Source organism: Oreochromis aureus, linkage group 7, assembly GCF_013358895.1.
Source record: "Oreochromis aureus strain Israel breed Guangdong linkage group 7, ZZ_aureus, whole genome shotgun sequence".
Classification (NCBI taxonomy): Eukaryota; Metazoa; Chordata; class Actinopteri; order Cichliformes; family Cichlidae; genus Oreochromis; species Oreochromis aureus.
The window spans coordinates 26534887-26552325 of record NC_052948.1 but is presented as its reverse complement, the minus strand read 5'-3'; the positions used below and the strand labels follow the sequence as shown (position 1 = coordinate 26552325).

The 17439-nt window shown below is 40.1% G+C and overlaps 1 protein-coding gene across 2 annotated transcripts in view; it reads right to left on the bottom strand.

Moving 5' to 3' along the window:
• The window catches only part of lrp5 (low density lipoprotein receptor-related protein 5), a 48432-nt gene that overhangs the window by 4133 nt on the left and 26860 nt on the right, over nt 1-17439 (bottom strand). Inside the window, exons 11-24 of one of the 2 annotated variants that reach the window (XM_031753495.2) lie at nt 17211-17382; nt 9841-10057; nt 9583-9736; nt 8158-8293; nt 7756-8000; nt 6854-7038; nt 5528-5676; nt 4774-4951; nt 4177-4373; nt 3729-3934; nt 1963-2153; nt 909-1118; nt 693-818; nt 33-269 (exon numbers count right to left, since the gene is read on the bottom strand). In XM_031753495.2, the coding sequence (XP_031609355.1) occupies nt 33-269; nt 693-818; nt 909-1118; nt 1963-2153; nt 3729-3934; nt 4177-4373; nt 4774-4951; nt 5528-5676; nt 6854-7038; nt 7756-8000; nt 8158-8293; nt 9583-9736; nt 9841-10057; nt 17211-17382 (2603 nt within the window). Of the gene's footprint in view, nt 1-32; nt 270-692; nt 819-908; nt 1119-1962; nt 2154-3728; nt 3935-4176; nt 4374-4773; nt 4952-5527; nt 5677-6853; nt 7039-7755; nt 8001-8157; nt 8294-9582; nt 9737-9840; nt 10060-13443; nt 13457-17210; nt 17383-17439 lie in introns of those variants that run through there. The other variant, XM_039614857.1, reaches the window with a different exon arrangement.

Below are 17439 nucleotides of genomic sequence, written 5' to 3'. Positions count from 1 at the left end.
TCAACAAAAGAAGGGTGAGCGTGTAAACCTACTTTCACAGTCCTGCTCATCAGAGTGATCAGCACAGTCCAATTCACCATTGCAGCGTCTCTGAGCATCAATGCAGCCTCCTTTGTCACATCGGAACTGGTATGCAGAACAGATGGGACAGTTGTCTTCATCACTGCCATCTTCACATTCTGGAAAGCCGTCGCAACGCCAGGCCATCGGAATGCAGTCAATCTCCCCTGTGGAGCAGGTGAATTGCTCTGTTGAGCAGGTAGGTGGCTCTGAGAAAAAACAGAGAAGACAACATATAAGGAAGAGAATGAAGCAGAGAGACAAGTCACAATTATCTGTGGAAGGGAGAAGCACTGAACGTTAGATCAGACCCTTCAGACTAAGAGGGACAAAAACGTGCAAACCTAAACAACAGGAGTGAACATGCATGCAAATGTATATACAGTGTATGTACAGTGTGTCATTAGACATTTAAACATTCCTATAAATAACCTCTGTCACTGTTAAGAGTAACTACAACCAGCATTGCTTCCTCTCTGCTGCTTGTATTAATCTGTTGTGCAACAGTATAACTAAAACACAAAGAGTTCTGGAATTGGAGTTTTAGAAGAAAAAGCCTTGAATGTCCTTGTACTTCTGAAACTAAATCAGATATGCAGGTCGGACATGTCTGCTGTTACTGTGTTGCTCACCTCCACAGTGCAGCAGGTCCTGCAGCAACACCAGGTGCATGGGACAGGAGCAGCGAGGTGTTCCATCACCCTTCGCAATGCAGATGTGAGAACAGCCCCCATTGTCACGAGAACATGGGTGGGACGCTGTAAAAACAAAAACAGCCATTGTTACAAAGGCTAAACCATAAAGCCAGACTAATATAGCTAATAGTTCTGTGGGAAAGAGATCTGTACCAAACTCCTGTGGGTCGATCTCTTCCACAGCGTGGATGGAGGTAAGGTATGATATCCGTCCCTGTATGCGTGTGCGCCCATCTCCAGTAAGCTTGTCCACCCTTTCAATCATCTGCTGCTGACGGTCAATCCAGTACAGATGGTTACCCAGCACTGTCAGCCCCATAGGCTGGAGAATGTTTGAGTCCTGTAGGACAATGCGATTTGCTCCTGGGATAGATGTGATGATATAATAAGAACAAGAAAATAGTTGTTCCTGGTGATGATAATTGAGAGTTTGTAAAATCCAACAACCCTACATTGTTTTTTCCTCACTTCTCCAAATAAAAATACTGATTAAGGACAACTCATTGCCACCAAACTAAATGTGTCAGTGTCTCTGGTGGACAACCTCAGGGATGGGAACAGTAAGCTTGGAGTAATAACCACTTATGTGATATATTTGAGCAATCTAAATGAAGCCTATGCGTAAGTTCAATAAGGAACATCTGTAATCATTCATCTGCCTGCTTTCCTGGGTGTTCATCTGCTTTCCTGTTCTTAACACAACTACCGCATTCCCACGCTGTCAATCACAATACTGACAACATTACTCCACTCGCCCGCCTTGTTTGAGGCAATGGCGCATGGTTTAAATCTGTGCTCTCCTTCATTCTCCCTTTCTGACTTTTCGTGCAGCCCACCGCCTCCCCATCTGCACCTCAGACACCTCAGGCACCGCTCTATCCAAGCCTCAGTCTTCATCTTCACCACCACCAGCGTCTAGACTCTGAGGGTCCTGTCCTAAATCCGATCATCACTGGGATTTTGTTCTGCCATGATTGGCCATCTGGGTCTAGTTGCCAAATACATTAATTTCTCTATCTCAATAAATCATGTTCACTACTTCCAAATGATCTCTCCTTCTTTCATATTTTTTCATATTTCTATTTTATTTTCAATATTTACTGTGAGGCAATATTTGGGTCATATTCTGGCACTGTTCTTTATTTTTAACCAAATGTGTATGAAAACATTTCTTTCATATAAATTACTTCTGTTTATGGTGACTCACCTGTCAGGTCACTGCTCTCAATGCGTTTAAGGTCAGCATCAACCCAGAATAGTTTTCCCAGCTTATTGTCGAGTGCCAGAGCTACTGGTCTGATGAGGCCAGTGGTGAACAAAGACTCCCTCTCTGTCCCATCCAAACTGGCACCTTCAATCTTAGCTGAGCGCTCCTGCACTGTGGTGAAATACATGTACCTGTAGAAGCGGACATGTGTCAGCAGGGTACAACTCTATGTGCTGCTGTAAAATTCTTTATTGGATAATAACTAAGTAACTGAGCAAGTAAGTTTATTAATAAAGCACCTTTGACAGACCTGAAGTCTCAAAGCACTATATAGCAAAATAAATAAAAAATAGGGATAATCACAATAAATTGTAATAAAAAAAAGTTAATACTGATATAAAAACAAGGTTAAACAGAATAAAATAGAATAAAAGAAAACTGATCATTTAAAACAGTTAAAATGAGTTTAAGGAGTGTACAGAGGAAGCTAAATAAAGTTGGAGTTGGAAACTCTTCCAACAAGACTGAAAGGCTCTATTCCTTCAGTCTTCATTGTCATACGAGGAAAAGCCAATTGATTCTGAGCTTGCAACTGAAGACTGCGAGCAGCATTGTGTTTGAAGGAAATTGAGAGCATGCCCATTTAGTGTAAAATAAGAGTGGACTTAGTGAAAAATGGTAGAACTCTGCCCATGGCATTTTGTATAGCCAGGAGGTGAGAAAGAGATGATTTATCTAAGCTGGTAAACAGAACCTCAGAGTTACAAATGCATGAGCAATTTTCTCCTGTTCAACCAAAAAACTACAGCTCTCAATTTAGAAAATCTCCTTAATTGGAAAAGGAGTATGAAACAAATGTCACATGCAAGTCAAAGCCCAAAGAAGAACCAAATATTATATTACATTATATAACCAAAATTATGACTGGTGGACTTTCCTTGGCTGATTTGTGAATGTAGTTCAGGAGGAACAATAATCATGGTCTCTTGGTCTTTTTAAAACAAGACTGAAGATGCCCCAAATCAGTAATTTGCATGATAAAACTCTGAATTGACTTGACATAACTTTTTCTCAAAATTTGCTTATAAACGGCACGTTTGAAATAGACAGCTGCCAACAGAAAGGGCATGAAAATTAGCATTTTCATCATCATGCAGAGAGGTGTGTGAACTTCTAATGATACTGTCTAAGGGAAGCGTGTATAATGGAAATGGAAATGGTCCTAGCATGGAACCCTGTAGAACTCCATAATTAACTTGTGTGTGTTAAGAGGACTCTCATCTCTCAGGACTTTCATTCTTTGTATTGTGAAGCACTTTGTGATTTTTATCTGTGAAAAGTGCTATATAAATAAATTTTACTCCATTTACATGGTGGAGTCTATTACATAGATATGATTAAAACCACTGAAGGACCGTTGACACCCACAGCATGCTCTAATCGCTGTAATAAATTATTATGATCAACAGTATTGAACGCTGCACCGAGGTTTATAGCAGGACAAGCAAAGAGATGTACTGTGATGAGCTCTGAAACCTGACGGAAGCTCTTCAAATAAACCCTTTCTCTACAGATGATTAGTTAGCTCCTTTACAACCACTCTTTCAATCATTTATGAGATAAAAACAATATTGGAGATTAACTTATAATTAGTTAAGATAACTGTCAAGCGATGGCTTTTAAGTAATGGTTTAACCTCCGCCAGCTAGAATCATCAATCTTTCCAACTGAGCTTAGTTCAGTCACTATAACAAAAATGAGCTTACCCTTTCTCAGCATTGACCACAATGGCCCTTGGCTTGTCTGTGTCATCCTTGATGACCACGCCCACAGTGTGACCATCCATCCTCTTGACGTTGATGGTGTTGGTTGTCTCACAGGTCCAGTAGATGTTCCGACTATAGGGATCCAGGCTCAGGTCATGAAGCTGGTTGTCCACTGGTTGAGCAGTGCTGCTCACTATCATTGACGACTGAAAACAAACACAGTAAGGTCATAAGGTCAACACTTGACCTGTTCTGACATTGAGTCATATGAAGCTTTATAAACTGCTAATATAATAAAAAATAATAAAAATAATTTAATAAATATGTCTTTATTATGATCCTCTTCTCATTTCTAAGTCAATGTTTATTTATCCTTTTTTTCCCACAAAAACACCCGATGGTGTCAAATGCTGTGAGTATGTATTTTAAGAGGGTGATGTGGATGTACCATGGCCCCATCATCTCTGGCTCTGCGTATATTCTGTCGCCCATCGAGCCAGTACACCAGTCGTTCCACCGGGTCATAGCTGACAGCTCGAACATTTCTCATTACATGGATAGGAAGGATGATGTCGGGACTCTGCTCTCCTAAAACCATTCTGCTGATACTAGCCTTTTGACTGAAGAGCAGGAAACTTGAAGGAGCTGCAGATAGAGAAACAACAGAGAAGGGTGTGGGATTTACAGGGTGAACAAATGCAGAGAAAGGGTGTGTGAAAAGACTCCATGTTCTCTCTGGCAAAAGAAAGCTGAAGTTTTCTCACACTCATGCACACACACACTAGAGGAGCTACACTCGTGGGAAACAACTAAAGTATGTTGGCTTTCACAGTCTTTGTGTTGGCTGTTGAGAAAGAAGCGGCTGAGGTTAATCGTTTTACCTCCAGTCATTTCTGTTCCATTTGTCCTAACTGTAGACGCATAGTCGTATAACACCAGCAACTATTTTAATGATCATATTTTTCATTAACACTCTGTTCAAGCCACTAGCCTGCACTCTCTCTCTTACTTGTGTATCTGTGTCATTCCCATCAGCTGTACTTACAGCTACAGTTTCGTCCATCTGGGTTCAAGGTGTAGTGGGAGGCACACCGGCACTGGGCACCAGCAGGAGTGGCCAGGCAGAGGTGGGCACAGTTGCCGTTGTTGTGTGTGCACTCATTAGTGCCATCCTGACGAGAAGAGTGGAAGACCAGGATGTCCAGCATCAGCTCAAGCTGGCCCTGAGGAAACAGTGTGTTAAAGCTCAGCAGTTTCAGATGGAATATGAAGGGACCAACAAAAAGTTAGCAATGCCAAAAAACAAATACACTAGTTTAATGCACAACAGTAAAAATGAGATTACATTTCCTTATTAGGAATACAAAGAATGTTTTGGTCTTAAAATGACCCGTGTCCAAGTATATGCAGGTCATTTGGAAAAAAAACAAAACAACTCAGCACAAATTAGCAATCCAGTTGTTTAACATATGATTGAAATTTGGTATAATGTGGGAAAATATTTAAAAGAAACAGAAAATATCTAGTGAGCAGATTTTAAAGTACAAACATGGAATAGAACAGAATATAATATAATAGAACAGCTCTAAACATGAGGTTATTTGAGAAGGCTTGTGGATCTGGATGTGGAAAGTGGACTGGAATAGTTTGATGTAAACTGTGGCTTTGAATAAATGGGTCAGAGTGTTGTTTCCAGTTGTTTGGTTCTTGTCTGTTTGTGTTGTCTTGGTTATATAATAAATTATTATATTCGTGTAAAAAATGAACACATTGTTTATATAATTAAAGTGGTTTCATACCTGCAGCACCACAGTACGGTTGTATCCGCTGCGTTTGTCTGCACGTTCAATGCTACGCAGGTTAAAATCAGTCCAATAGATAAAATCGCGGTACTGTGTGAGACCAAAGGGATGAGGCAGGTCGTCTACTATGATCTCTCTCTGAAGGCCTGCAGAAGATATGACAACATTTTTACATCTACTCAAGAGTTCTTCAACTTTCCATTATGTCATGCTCCAAACATCACACAATGTCCACTATCTCTAAAGACTTGTTTACAAATAAGAATACCTGTACTTTTTAAACCACCATTCAGCCCAGCAGATAGCTCTGAATGTTAATTTGGCAAAGTTTTATACTGGGTGTCTTTTCTGACTCAACCCCAAAGGGGATTTGCATCTCTGGCTAGAATCAAACTGTAGACCTTGAATTGGGACAACACAGGAAAACTCATAAAAGTTTCAATACTTTTTTCTTATTTCTTTTTGCTGTGAGAATTACTTGTGCAAATTTATCAAGCAGCCTTATAGATTACACAGGAAAAAACTATCACACAATTTCTTTAGTTTGTAATGTGCCTAAGGGAATTACATACATATAATTGTATGTATGTACCTGTATATTGGTCAAATTCTCCACTGGCCCTGAAGATAAAGTGAAACTTTCTGTGCATACACAAAAGCATTTTACACTGTGCAATAGTCCACAAAGTCTGTAGCGACAATTCAGTAGCTGCCAAAAAAAACCAAATTGTCTAGAAAAAGCTAGTGATTAATCTTTTGCTTTTGCTTTAAACAAAGGTAAAGCTGTGTCCAGCAGGGTCTAACAACACAATTCTGAATACTAGGAGGAAAACAAATTGATGAGTTGACCCATTCAACAAGTATTGGAAAATATGATCAGGTGATTGATGGGTGTCATGGTTTTCAACTCATTTTCTTAATTCCTGGTCACTCCACAGTCCTGCCACTTTCACCTTCTGTCTTTGCAAGTTTTCTAGTGAAGCACTGCCAAGTGTTTAGGACGAAAGCCACACAGGCACAGGGCAAACATGCAAACTACACATAAAAAGGCCTCAGGTAACACTGATATTTAGGCATTTCTTGGCAACTGTGCTACTTTGCTAGTTTTCCCCTTCTGTTATGGTCTGTCCCACCCTCAACAGTTTCTTTTGTTGTACTCATGTTCCTACTAGATCGTCTATCTAACTTTATGGACTGGTTTTAGGACTTTGCCCTTTGCTTGCCACATTCCTGCTACAGTGTATTTTTGCTGACTACTGAAAGTTTAAGTCCTCTTTCCCGTGAATCATTACCATGGTAAGTTCTTGGTGTGTGTTTTCAAACCTTGCATGTTGGTGCTTTCAATCATGCATGTGTCTAGGTCAGTCCAGTAGAGACGATGGTCTACATAGTCAATGGTCAGTCCATTGGCGCGGCCCACTTTATCCACCAATGTTGTGATGGTGCTGCCATCCATGTAGGCTCTGGCTATGCGTGGCCGACCTCCCCACTCTGTCCAGTACATGTAGCTGCAGACAGAAAGAACTGTTATGCCTTGTGATACACATGACCAAGGTAATCACATCTGAACGTAAAAGGATGTAAATGGTTCTGGTGGTTTTATTAAAATCTGTTTCTTTTTGTTTTTTGGGTACATTATTTATCTAACTGGCTAATCTAATCCAAACAGGGAACACGCTTCCACTTTAAGAAGACAACTTTGTTTTTACTGTTATCAATATTTGATCATGGAATGACATCAGCTGGCTCCAGGCAAGTGTGTTGAAAGGTCTGGCCCATGACAGCATGAAGACATCACCAAGTGTGTAGCAACTTGGCATGCTGACACACGTACTTAACAATGAAACAGAAAGACTCACACAGGCATATCAGTATGTTTTGGAGTGATCTGCATACAATGTAATAATGCAAGGTTTGTTAATAAACAGGTTTAACAGCACCATCCCTCACAAACTGAAGGTAACTGAGGAGAAGGCAGTGGGATGCAAATGTTGTTTATTTGACTGTCCATTTGTTTGCTGACATACATTCGTCTCACACACATATTCATTTAAAAAAAATGTAGAAAATCCAATGACAGACTTTTCTGCAGACTGTATAGATAGATAGATACGCCACAGGCACCTGGTAAGGCCCCTGTACTGTGAGATAGTGGAGGAATTTTTATATCCACAACAGTGAACTGAGCCAATGTATCAGGTATTTTTAAAACTGTATGGTCTTACCCATTGGCTGGGTCCAGTGCTAGTGATCGTGGGTTGTCCAATGATCGAGGATTGTCAAGATCCTTACAGACCAGAACCTGTCGATACTGGCCATCCAACCGGGCCACTTCAATGCGGTTAGTGCCTGTATCTGCCCAGTAAATGTTGTGACCCATCCAGTCAACTGCCATGCCTTCTGGGTAGTCCAGTCCAAACTCTATAATGTGTTCTACAGAGCTGCCATTCATGTAGGCTCTGCTGATTGTCTGGAAGGGAAACGAGCAGAGAGGAAAGTAAGAGATAGACAACAGGAAAGAAAAAGAGCAAATTCTCCTTTAACTGATGGAAGTGAGGAAGTCCCAGTTTCTCTTAATCTGATGCAAAAAAATTAACACGTCAGGACATTACTGCTGCAAAACATACCTTTGCCTGTATGTCTGTCCAATATATTCTTCTTTCATAGACGTAAACATCAAGAGCAGAGGCCTCTTTAACTCCTGTCACAGGAATGACCACATCATTGCTGTTGGTACCTAAAGAAATACTCCTGATGTTGTCCCTGAGGAGAAAACAACACGAAAGAATCCCTAAAATTCCAGTGCAAGTTACATTCTCACCTTCAAGGCTGATGGTGAAACAAGCCCGAGCTCGAAGTCTTCCAAGATCAAGTCAAGTCCAAGGTGACAAAAGTTACAAATCAAACAACGAAAGAATGAAACAAAATAAGACTTCAAACTTATGTCCTACTGTTGTTCAAGGTGCACTACAACAGTATGAAACACCTATCTCTCTCAGGTTTGTATTTTGAGACATTTACAAAAACTGAGATAATAAAATGCGAGAGTATAAATGTGGGGTGCATTTAGACAATTATAGAACCTGATAAGGACCAGATGATTTTTTTATTATGTCCTGATACATAAAAAATTAGTACTCAGTACTGTGTTCACCGTCTCTAATGGCAAGTAGTTGTGGATGGAGCGCTCACATCAGGCCACCAAACAGTCCACTACCATTTGATACAGTGAAATGTCCTCCCCACTGATGCGTGCATGTTGTAATAGCTGCTCTAGCTGCACTGTGTTACAACCATTTGTTAATACTAAAACTATAAAAAGTAAGAGGTTGCAGTTGGACAGTGCTTAAAAGTGTAGGAAAAGATGAAAGAAATTTGACAGCAGCAATACAGCAAATCTTCAGAACCCCCCCTAAAAAAACCTCATGACACTTCAGGGGAAAAAAGAAAAAAATCAGCTGAATTTGTTTGAAACCAAATACTGTAGCATGAGGTCTGCACAGACTGCCAAGACGTAGCCACTTTAGTCCTCCTTCAGATGGTGCATTCAGGCACACTACTGAGTGTGGTTCACCCTCATTTTGAAAGCACTCAAATTCCAAGACACAGTGTAGTTAGACGTATAAAAACAGAACAAAACAGATCTGACGCATTAAAATAAACTGCATCCATTGTGTAGACAGCTGGACTGATTTAAACTGAAGTGTATCTCTTCCTTCAAATACAGAAAAGAATGAAAAATGCAGCTGTTATAAGCTTGTATCAGAATTACTGACACAGACTGACACATAGCAAAGTCAAAGCACCTACTAGACTAAATCATGTCTGAGATAGCAGACACTTTCTCAGTACTGAAGCCTAAACCCAAACTGAAGTACTACAGTCAGGTAAGGAGAATGCTAATCCCCTACGCCATTAATGTTTGTGAGCTTTTCCTGTTTTTTTGTCATTTGTTTTTGATATAATAATAACAGAATGACTGTAATATGCAGTAGTTGCAGATAACAAGAGCAGCAGGGCATTTCATGCTATTGATTGAAAGGCGGACAGACCTATTAGTGAAGAGCAGGAAGGCCTCGGGCACCACACAGGTCTGGAGGTCTGACAGGAGCTCCATCCCCATTGGACAGGCACAGCTGACAGCCTGCTGACGCCAGAAACACAGATGGCTACATCCACCATTATCACCAGCACAGCCGTTTGTACCTGAAAGAAAAAAACATGTTTTTTTATATGCCATTTGATATTTTTTTCTAATTTCAGCTTTGTTTCTGCATGTACAGAACTCAGAAGAAAATAAGCTTCCTTACCAAAGGTCTCTGTCACTTTAGTTGCCTTCAGCCCCATTAAATCTGGCAGCTGATCGATAATGATCTCTCGTACAGCTGTGGTTTTGTGGACCCTCTCAATGCTCCGTCTCTGCCAGTCAGTCCAGTAGATATGATCCCCCAATAGAGTAAAACCAAAGATATGAGGCAGCTTGTCCTCTAGTAGAGTCTGTCTGTTACTACCATCCACACTGATCACCTGAAACAGAAACAGAAACGATGGTCGGAAAAAAGCGCACATTAAAAGCTCAGCTTCTTTAATCCATCATTACAGTTGTCATCATCCTAACCTATAGTTAGTTTTTAGAGGTTAAAGGTGAAAATATAGTCTATGTCCATGTTTTAATTAAATGTAAAACACACAAATGATATAGATTAAAGGATTTGGTCCATATAAAAGCATCAACCATTTACCAAAGTGTTGCCAAGCAGAATAATTAGTTAAAGAGGTTTGAAGAGCAGGATTTGAGTTTGACACATGTTGTAGCTGTATGCAGCCAAAGAAAACACTGCTGGCAAAGTAAAACCCTTCCTGCTCCTAACAATATGGTGACACGTCACGTGTGTGTGTGTGTGTGTGTGTGTGTGTGTGTGTGTGTGTGTGTGTGTGTGTGTGTGTGTGTGTGTGTGTGTGTGTGTGTGTGTGTGTGTGTTGTGTGTGTTTCTATAAGCAGAAATTGAGAGCTACAATTGAAAAGGCTGCAATTAGAACTTGTGTCCAACCCTCCTCCTCACCGCCTGTGCTATTACTGGACTGGCCTCAACTGAAATAGACACGGGGTTTTATTTTAGACACACTACAGTCATTTGCAGCCTACATGAGGGTTTGTGTGCGTATGTGTGTGTGCATGTGTGTCTGGTCACATGTTAACTACAAGGTCTCTAATGTGCCATGGTAGACATTTCGCGAACTATGAGCATGGTGGACAGATATATTAAAAATGAGTGCTGGGAAGCAGTTTAGCATAGTGGAGTAAAGCCTGGAGCTGGGGAGGGATCTACTGTTTTCAATATAACTGAAGAGATTATAATAGGCTATTGTTAATGCCAAGTTGTAGCACAAAGAAAATGATCTATGCTGAGACTGAAGACCAGCTTATGAAAGGTAACTGCTGTTCTGGTATGTACTTTCTTACTACAGCCTAGGTCACACAGTATTAAGTATTGGAGAGTACATGACCATGTTCACACTTCCGTTTACACTAAGCATTTGTTTTCACAACAAAATCCAGTATAACAGAGGAACATACTGCATTTGCTAATTAATTACAAGCAAACAAAAAGTTGACAGTTCACTGGTTTCTAAATGGGGTCCAGGCATGCTGTGGGATTTTGGAACAACCGTACATTATTGCAACATTCAGCTGCACAAAACTTTGGGAATGATTTATTAATTTACATTTCCCCTAACTAACCACCAGTGCAGATCACCAACCACCAGTCTAATGACTTTAACTGGACCAGTGATGCTTACAAGCACGCAGGCTAGACTAGAGTAAGGGTAAATATGGCCTAAAGACTGGTTGGCGACGCCCAAACAATCTATGGTTGCCAGGGAAAAGAGTGTATTCCCTGAAAGGTTGGTTGATCGCTTTCCCCAGTAGCAAACTTCAGTTTAATTCAGTTTTTTATACAGCGTCAAATAACAACAAAGTCGCCTTGAGGCACTTTCAATTCCAACAGACCAAAATTTTACTGTGAAGGTTAACGTTCTCTGTTTACAGTTTGGATAGCACTTGCACAGTTTCTGCACATATTGGCTAAATTAACATCAGACACCTAACACGAAAACACTTTAAACAGAAACTTTTTTTGTTTAAAAGTGTGTTGCATCTCAACTGGAGGCAGCAAGACTGTGTTGATTTGTGTGAACATGCATAATAAGGCAGTGGAAGCAAAGTATTTACTACAGGACCACTGACATTCTTGCAAAACAATTGCTAGGTTGTGCTTGATCAAGATGAAGCAGAGAGGCTGTCAAAAACTAATGCGTTGTCAGCTCACACAGGCACACATTTGGGGGCTGATATATGTACAGGTGTACCCTTTGGTGTACCTTCAGCTCAAGTTTAAAAATCTTTGGCTGAAATGACATTAACATGATCATTTTACTGTTCATCATTGCATTAGCCATCAATAATTTCTAATTTCACATCAATAATTCAACATTTGTCAGACTCCAAATTGAAAATAAGGAGTACAGACTATATGATACATTGACTGAAAAACTTGCTACAAATTTGAATTAAATTTAGTCGTCAGTATTACCTTTCAGCTCCTGCCTTTATATATATATCGAACACAAGAAAAAAGCAGAATTAGAATGAGTGTTTTGCTGTGACAGGCATCTGTTTAATGAATACTCATTTAAATATCCATTCACAGGCCGAGGGGGTGAGCAAACAGAAATAAATAGAACATTCACTTTAATGGGCCTCTGATCCAAGGCAGGCTCCTAACCCCTCCACAAAAAAACCTATTCATTTATCACTGTGAAACAATTAGACATGGACATCCCAGTGAAAAGATGGCAGAGAGACTCCCTTTATCTCCCCTCTCGTCCTCTCTTACTCACTCTTTCTTTCCACTGACTTTTTCAGGAAGAATTATGCACTGGGAATGTGATTTTTTTTCTCATCTTTTTCATTTTGGGTGTGAGAATGTCGCTTTTCTTGATGGACGTCCGGGGGGGATGGGAAGAGGGGCCAAAAGAAAGCTAGCGGAAAAGTAACAAGGTCTCATCAAGCACACAGTGAGACATCGGACCATCGGATGGTTCACAGGCGCTCACACGTGGATTTTCTCTAATAAACATAAAGACAGACCCAGGATGAATAGGATCTACACAAAAAAACGAAGAAGCCATAAAGCTTATACCAAACACAAACCACACCACAAAAGCTTTGACACAAGCAGTGTGTCCATAGGCAAAAAAATCTACTAATGCATTCACTGTAAATGTCTGGTCCAATGCTGATGTGAAAAAAAACCTGCCAGGAAAACAGAAGCACTAAAGGAAAAAGCAAGAGTGATTTTAACGATAAAGACTTCCTTACATATTTCAGCACAGTGTTGCTTGATCTTAATTAATTAATCAATTTATACTTCCGTTCACATAAAATACTGATTGTCTAATGTTTTCTGATTGGTATGATCTGATTTTCTTTTTCCCAACAGGGATCGAGACCATAGTAGAAATTAGCACATTTGACTTCACTCAAGTTTTAAGCCTTCATTTCTTTAGTCTGGTAAAATAATCTTTACTTATACGATCCATATACTGTCTTATTCCAAAGCCTTTCATTCCAACTTTTTGCATATACCTAGCTATTAGAAGTTCCACTACACTGAAATATACACATAAGAAAACCAGATTATAAAGACTTTGAAAGGAACATAACAATATTTATCAGTCAGATGTTCAATAGGAACCCCTTACTGTAAAGAGTGTTGTACCAAGTCTATTCTAACACTTTATGCACAAATCTTATTAGACCAGTTTGAAAGCTTACGGAAATTCTGCAAAGGCTAGAAAATTCACTTTAATTTGTCACTCATCAGGAAATACTACTGTTAGACATATGTCTATCTTATCTGTTTTGGCATTCCCCCCATAAAATTTTCCTGCAGCATAGTCTATAGCCAGTCCATTTTGCCAGCCCAGAGAGATTTGGCGCCACATACAGCAGGTAAAATAAATATTGATCATGTCAACAATTTTCTAAGTAAATATATTTCTAAAGGTGCTATTGACATTACATTTTCACCTGTTGTTGGTAACAACCCATCCAATCCACACATGCAAAGAAACCAAACCATAGATGTCCATAAATTAAGTTGTGTATAATAATGAAAAATGACACAGGGAAAAGTATTGAACACATGAAAAAACAAAGGTGCAAAAAAGCAGAGAAAGTCATGACACCAGCTGAAATCCATCAGTAATTAGAAATCCTGCCATTTGTGCAAATTAATATCAGCTGGTTCAGTCCCAACTAATGGCCTGTAAAAATGTGTCTCATTACCAAGGTGTAACACAAGAAACACAACCTTATTGTTGCAAAACATACAGATGGCACTTGACACAGAAGAATTTCTGAACAACTGAAGGTTCCAGTGAGGACTGCTGGGGCCAGAATCCGGAAGTGGAAAGATCATTTTACCACAAACCGATCACGACCAGGTTTTCAGACAGAGCAGTGAAAAGAATTATGAGAAGTTATCCAAGAGCCAAGGAGCACTTGTGGAGAGCTACAGAAAGACCTGGAATCAGCAGGTACAATTGTTTCAGAGAGAACAATAAGTAATGCACTCAACTGCCATGGCCTGTATGCACGCTCACCATCCAAGAATCCAAAGCATGTTGCATCATGTTTAAAGTTTGCAGAACAACATTTCGACAAGCCTGTGAAATACTGGGAGAATACAGTCTGGTCAGATGAGACCGAAACTGAACTCTTTGGATGCCATAAAACACACCATGTTTGGAGGTCAAAGGTCAAAAGGCACTGCACATCACCCCAAAACAACCACATCAACAGTGAAGTTTGGAGGTGGGAGCATCATGGTGTGGGGCTGTTTAGGCTGTGCGGAGGCGTTCTAAAGCTGTCATCACCAACAAAGGCTTTTGTACGGAGTTTAAATACATTTCATTAAGTGTGTTCAATAATTTTTCCCTGTGTCATTTCTCATTATTACACATAACTTAATTTATCATTTGATTTCTTTGCATGTGTGGATTGGATGGATTGCGATCAACATCTGCTAAGAATGTCATGTCAGCAGCACTTTTAGAAATATATCGACGTAGAAAATTGGTGACGTGTTCAATCCTTATCTGACCCGCTGTAACACCCCTGACATTCTCTCATTCTATACAGCATGAAGCAGTGACACTAGACTTGTTACTCAAAAAAACGTGCAGGGCCTTAAGCAGGGGAAATTCCACTATATACACCTCCCCATTTTCTGAGTCCCACATCATTCACTCACACACACAAAAAAAAACACAGGCACACATATCCACAAGTAGTAACCATATGGCTCAACAGAGTGGCTGAATGGCGCTACGCACAGTCAATCTGCATAATCACAACAAAGCAGCCGTTTTATGCATGTGTGCTGAGAAAGCAACACATCAGTCAACGCTTTCTCACATCAACACATGCTTGTTTCAAAAGGAGGGGGCCAGCGCGGTAACTTCAGAGGGGTTTTTTCCACAAAGAAGGAGGCGAAGGGGGAGTCAGATTTCTCCAACAAAAAGAGTTGAAAACACTAAGACAGAGGAGGGGCATGGGTGGGGGTGGGGGCAAAGAAGAGAAGCAAAGAGAGGGAACCTGAGGGAGTGAGAGCATTCCTCCAGTGTTCTTAGAGAAGTTCTTCACTTAGCCGAGGCCTTTTGTCGTTCTCTCTTTTGGAAGCTAAAAGGCTATGTGCTGTTAGGCTTTCAGCTGTTTGGCAGGCTTGCTACAACCGCTAACAGTTATGTTTCCAACACTTCAGAGGAGCTTACATGCTATGATATTAATCTCCTGAAAAGCAGAACTACTATTTAACCCTCTTGCGGTCATCACACTAAAATTTGCTGGTTGCATTATGGGGCCTTTTTTCTTGCTCCACAGTGTAGAAACACTTTTTATCTCTTCACAACAGGAGTACATATACACACACATGCCTGAGGGACAATCCATAATCAGTTAAAACAGTTAAAGTGTAAAAGAGTGGTGAAACTTTTAAAGCACTGTCCTGATCTGACCAGCTTTTCCACCCATCCATCGAACCATTTTCTGCTGTTAAGAATCCAGAGCGTATCACTGGACTGGCAGAAAGCATCACCCCCAGTGATCTGTGAGTCACAATCTGGTCCCCACATTCTGCTTCCAGTACAAAACCTGTGTCAGCTGCTTGTCGTCCAATTTGGTTTGGCATTTGGTTTTGAGGTATTGTATTAGACCAGTGAATAAGCAATTGATAGAGAATTTAAATTAATGACCAGTTTACTCAATAATACAAATATTTTCTAACTGCTCTACAATACTCAGAATGTCCCCATCTAATCTGAAATGCTCTGCCTTGGCACCAGTTCTCTATCTCTGGAGAAAACTCACTCGGGTACGACAAGCCAAACTGGAAACAGGTGGCAGGTGAAAATCAAAATTAATTAAAAGAGGGAGTGTCTCTTCCTGTTTTTTTAAATTAATGAATGGTCTTAGTTCAGAAGCATATTTTATCAGTCCTGATTATTTTTGTGAACTGTGTAAAAAGTGGATTTTTAATTGACAAATGTCTACTTTAAGATTAAATGACAGGATTAACACCACTGTTTATAAATGGGACAGACAGCTCAAAACCCACACATGTAAAAGATCTAACCCAATAGTGTGTAAGCCTATGCAGTCACGATTCTACATTCCTTTGGGTGGCTGTTTAAACGCACATGCATGCACACATCTACTTTCTCCACTTCATTTTATCCTTTATGTTGTTTTTCAGCTCTTTATTAAAATAGCAGACATAAAGACAGTTCACAAATTAAAAAGAAAAATCAACACACTATTTTAGTAAGGTATTGGGCCAACATGTGTCAGCAAAACACCTTCACTACGCCCTGGCATTGATTTTTTAAGTCTGCTGTAGGAGTGAACGCTATTCTACTTAAAGATATTCCCTCCTTTGGCCTATCCCTAATAATGGTGGAGCATCTAATAATGTCCAGATTGTCCCATGGGTATTCAAAATGACTGAAAGACTTCATATGAGTCGCATCATTGAGCAAGATACTGAACACCGAGTTTCCCTCAATGCATTCATCTGTGCATGAATGTAAGACCAGGTGTGTATAATTAGAGTAAAGTGCTGTAATAATATGTACAAGTTAAAAAAGTACTATATACGTACCAGTATACAAGTACCAGTCCATTCCCATCGGGATAAAAATGCTTCCTGATAGGTTAATGATGTTCAACTCTCTAGTCAAGTTCATCATGCCAAATAATGTTGTGTTATCACCTTCCAGCCAAATTTGATTCATTGAAAAGACTTCGTTTTGAAAAGTGAGTAGTATTCTCTGCTTTAAAACACTATTTCATAGTATATGTTTGATATTTATATGAACTAGAAGGTTCTGGGTTACAAACAGTCCAAAGACAGCCTGGAACAGCCAGAGATCAAACCAACAACCTTCTGATTCGTGGGTTGATAGCTGTACCGCCTGAGCTCCAGCCATCGCAATGACCACGTGTGTTAGGTTAACAGTTGATTCTAAATTGGTTATAGGTGTGAATGCAGGTAGAAGGCCAGAAATTTCACTTTAATTTGACACTCATCTGGAAAAAGACAACTGTTGAACGTACCTCTATCTTATCTGTTTTGGCATCTCCCCAGTAAAGTTTTCCTGCTGTATAGTCTATAGCCAGTCCATTGGGCCAGCCCAGAGAGCTATTGACCAAGACCAGCCGGGCTGTTCCATCCAGATTGGCTCGCTCAATCTTCGGATGCTCACCCCAGTCAGTCCAGTACATGTAACTGTAATAAACAAGAGAAAAAAAAACATTTTAGTTCCACTGACAGGAGAATATTAGA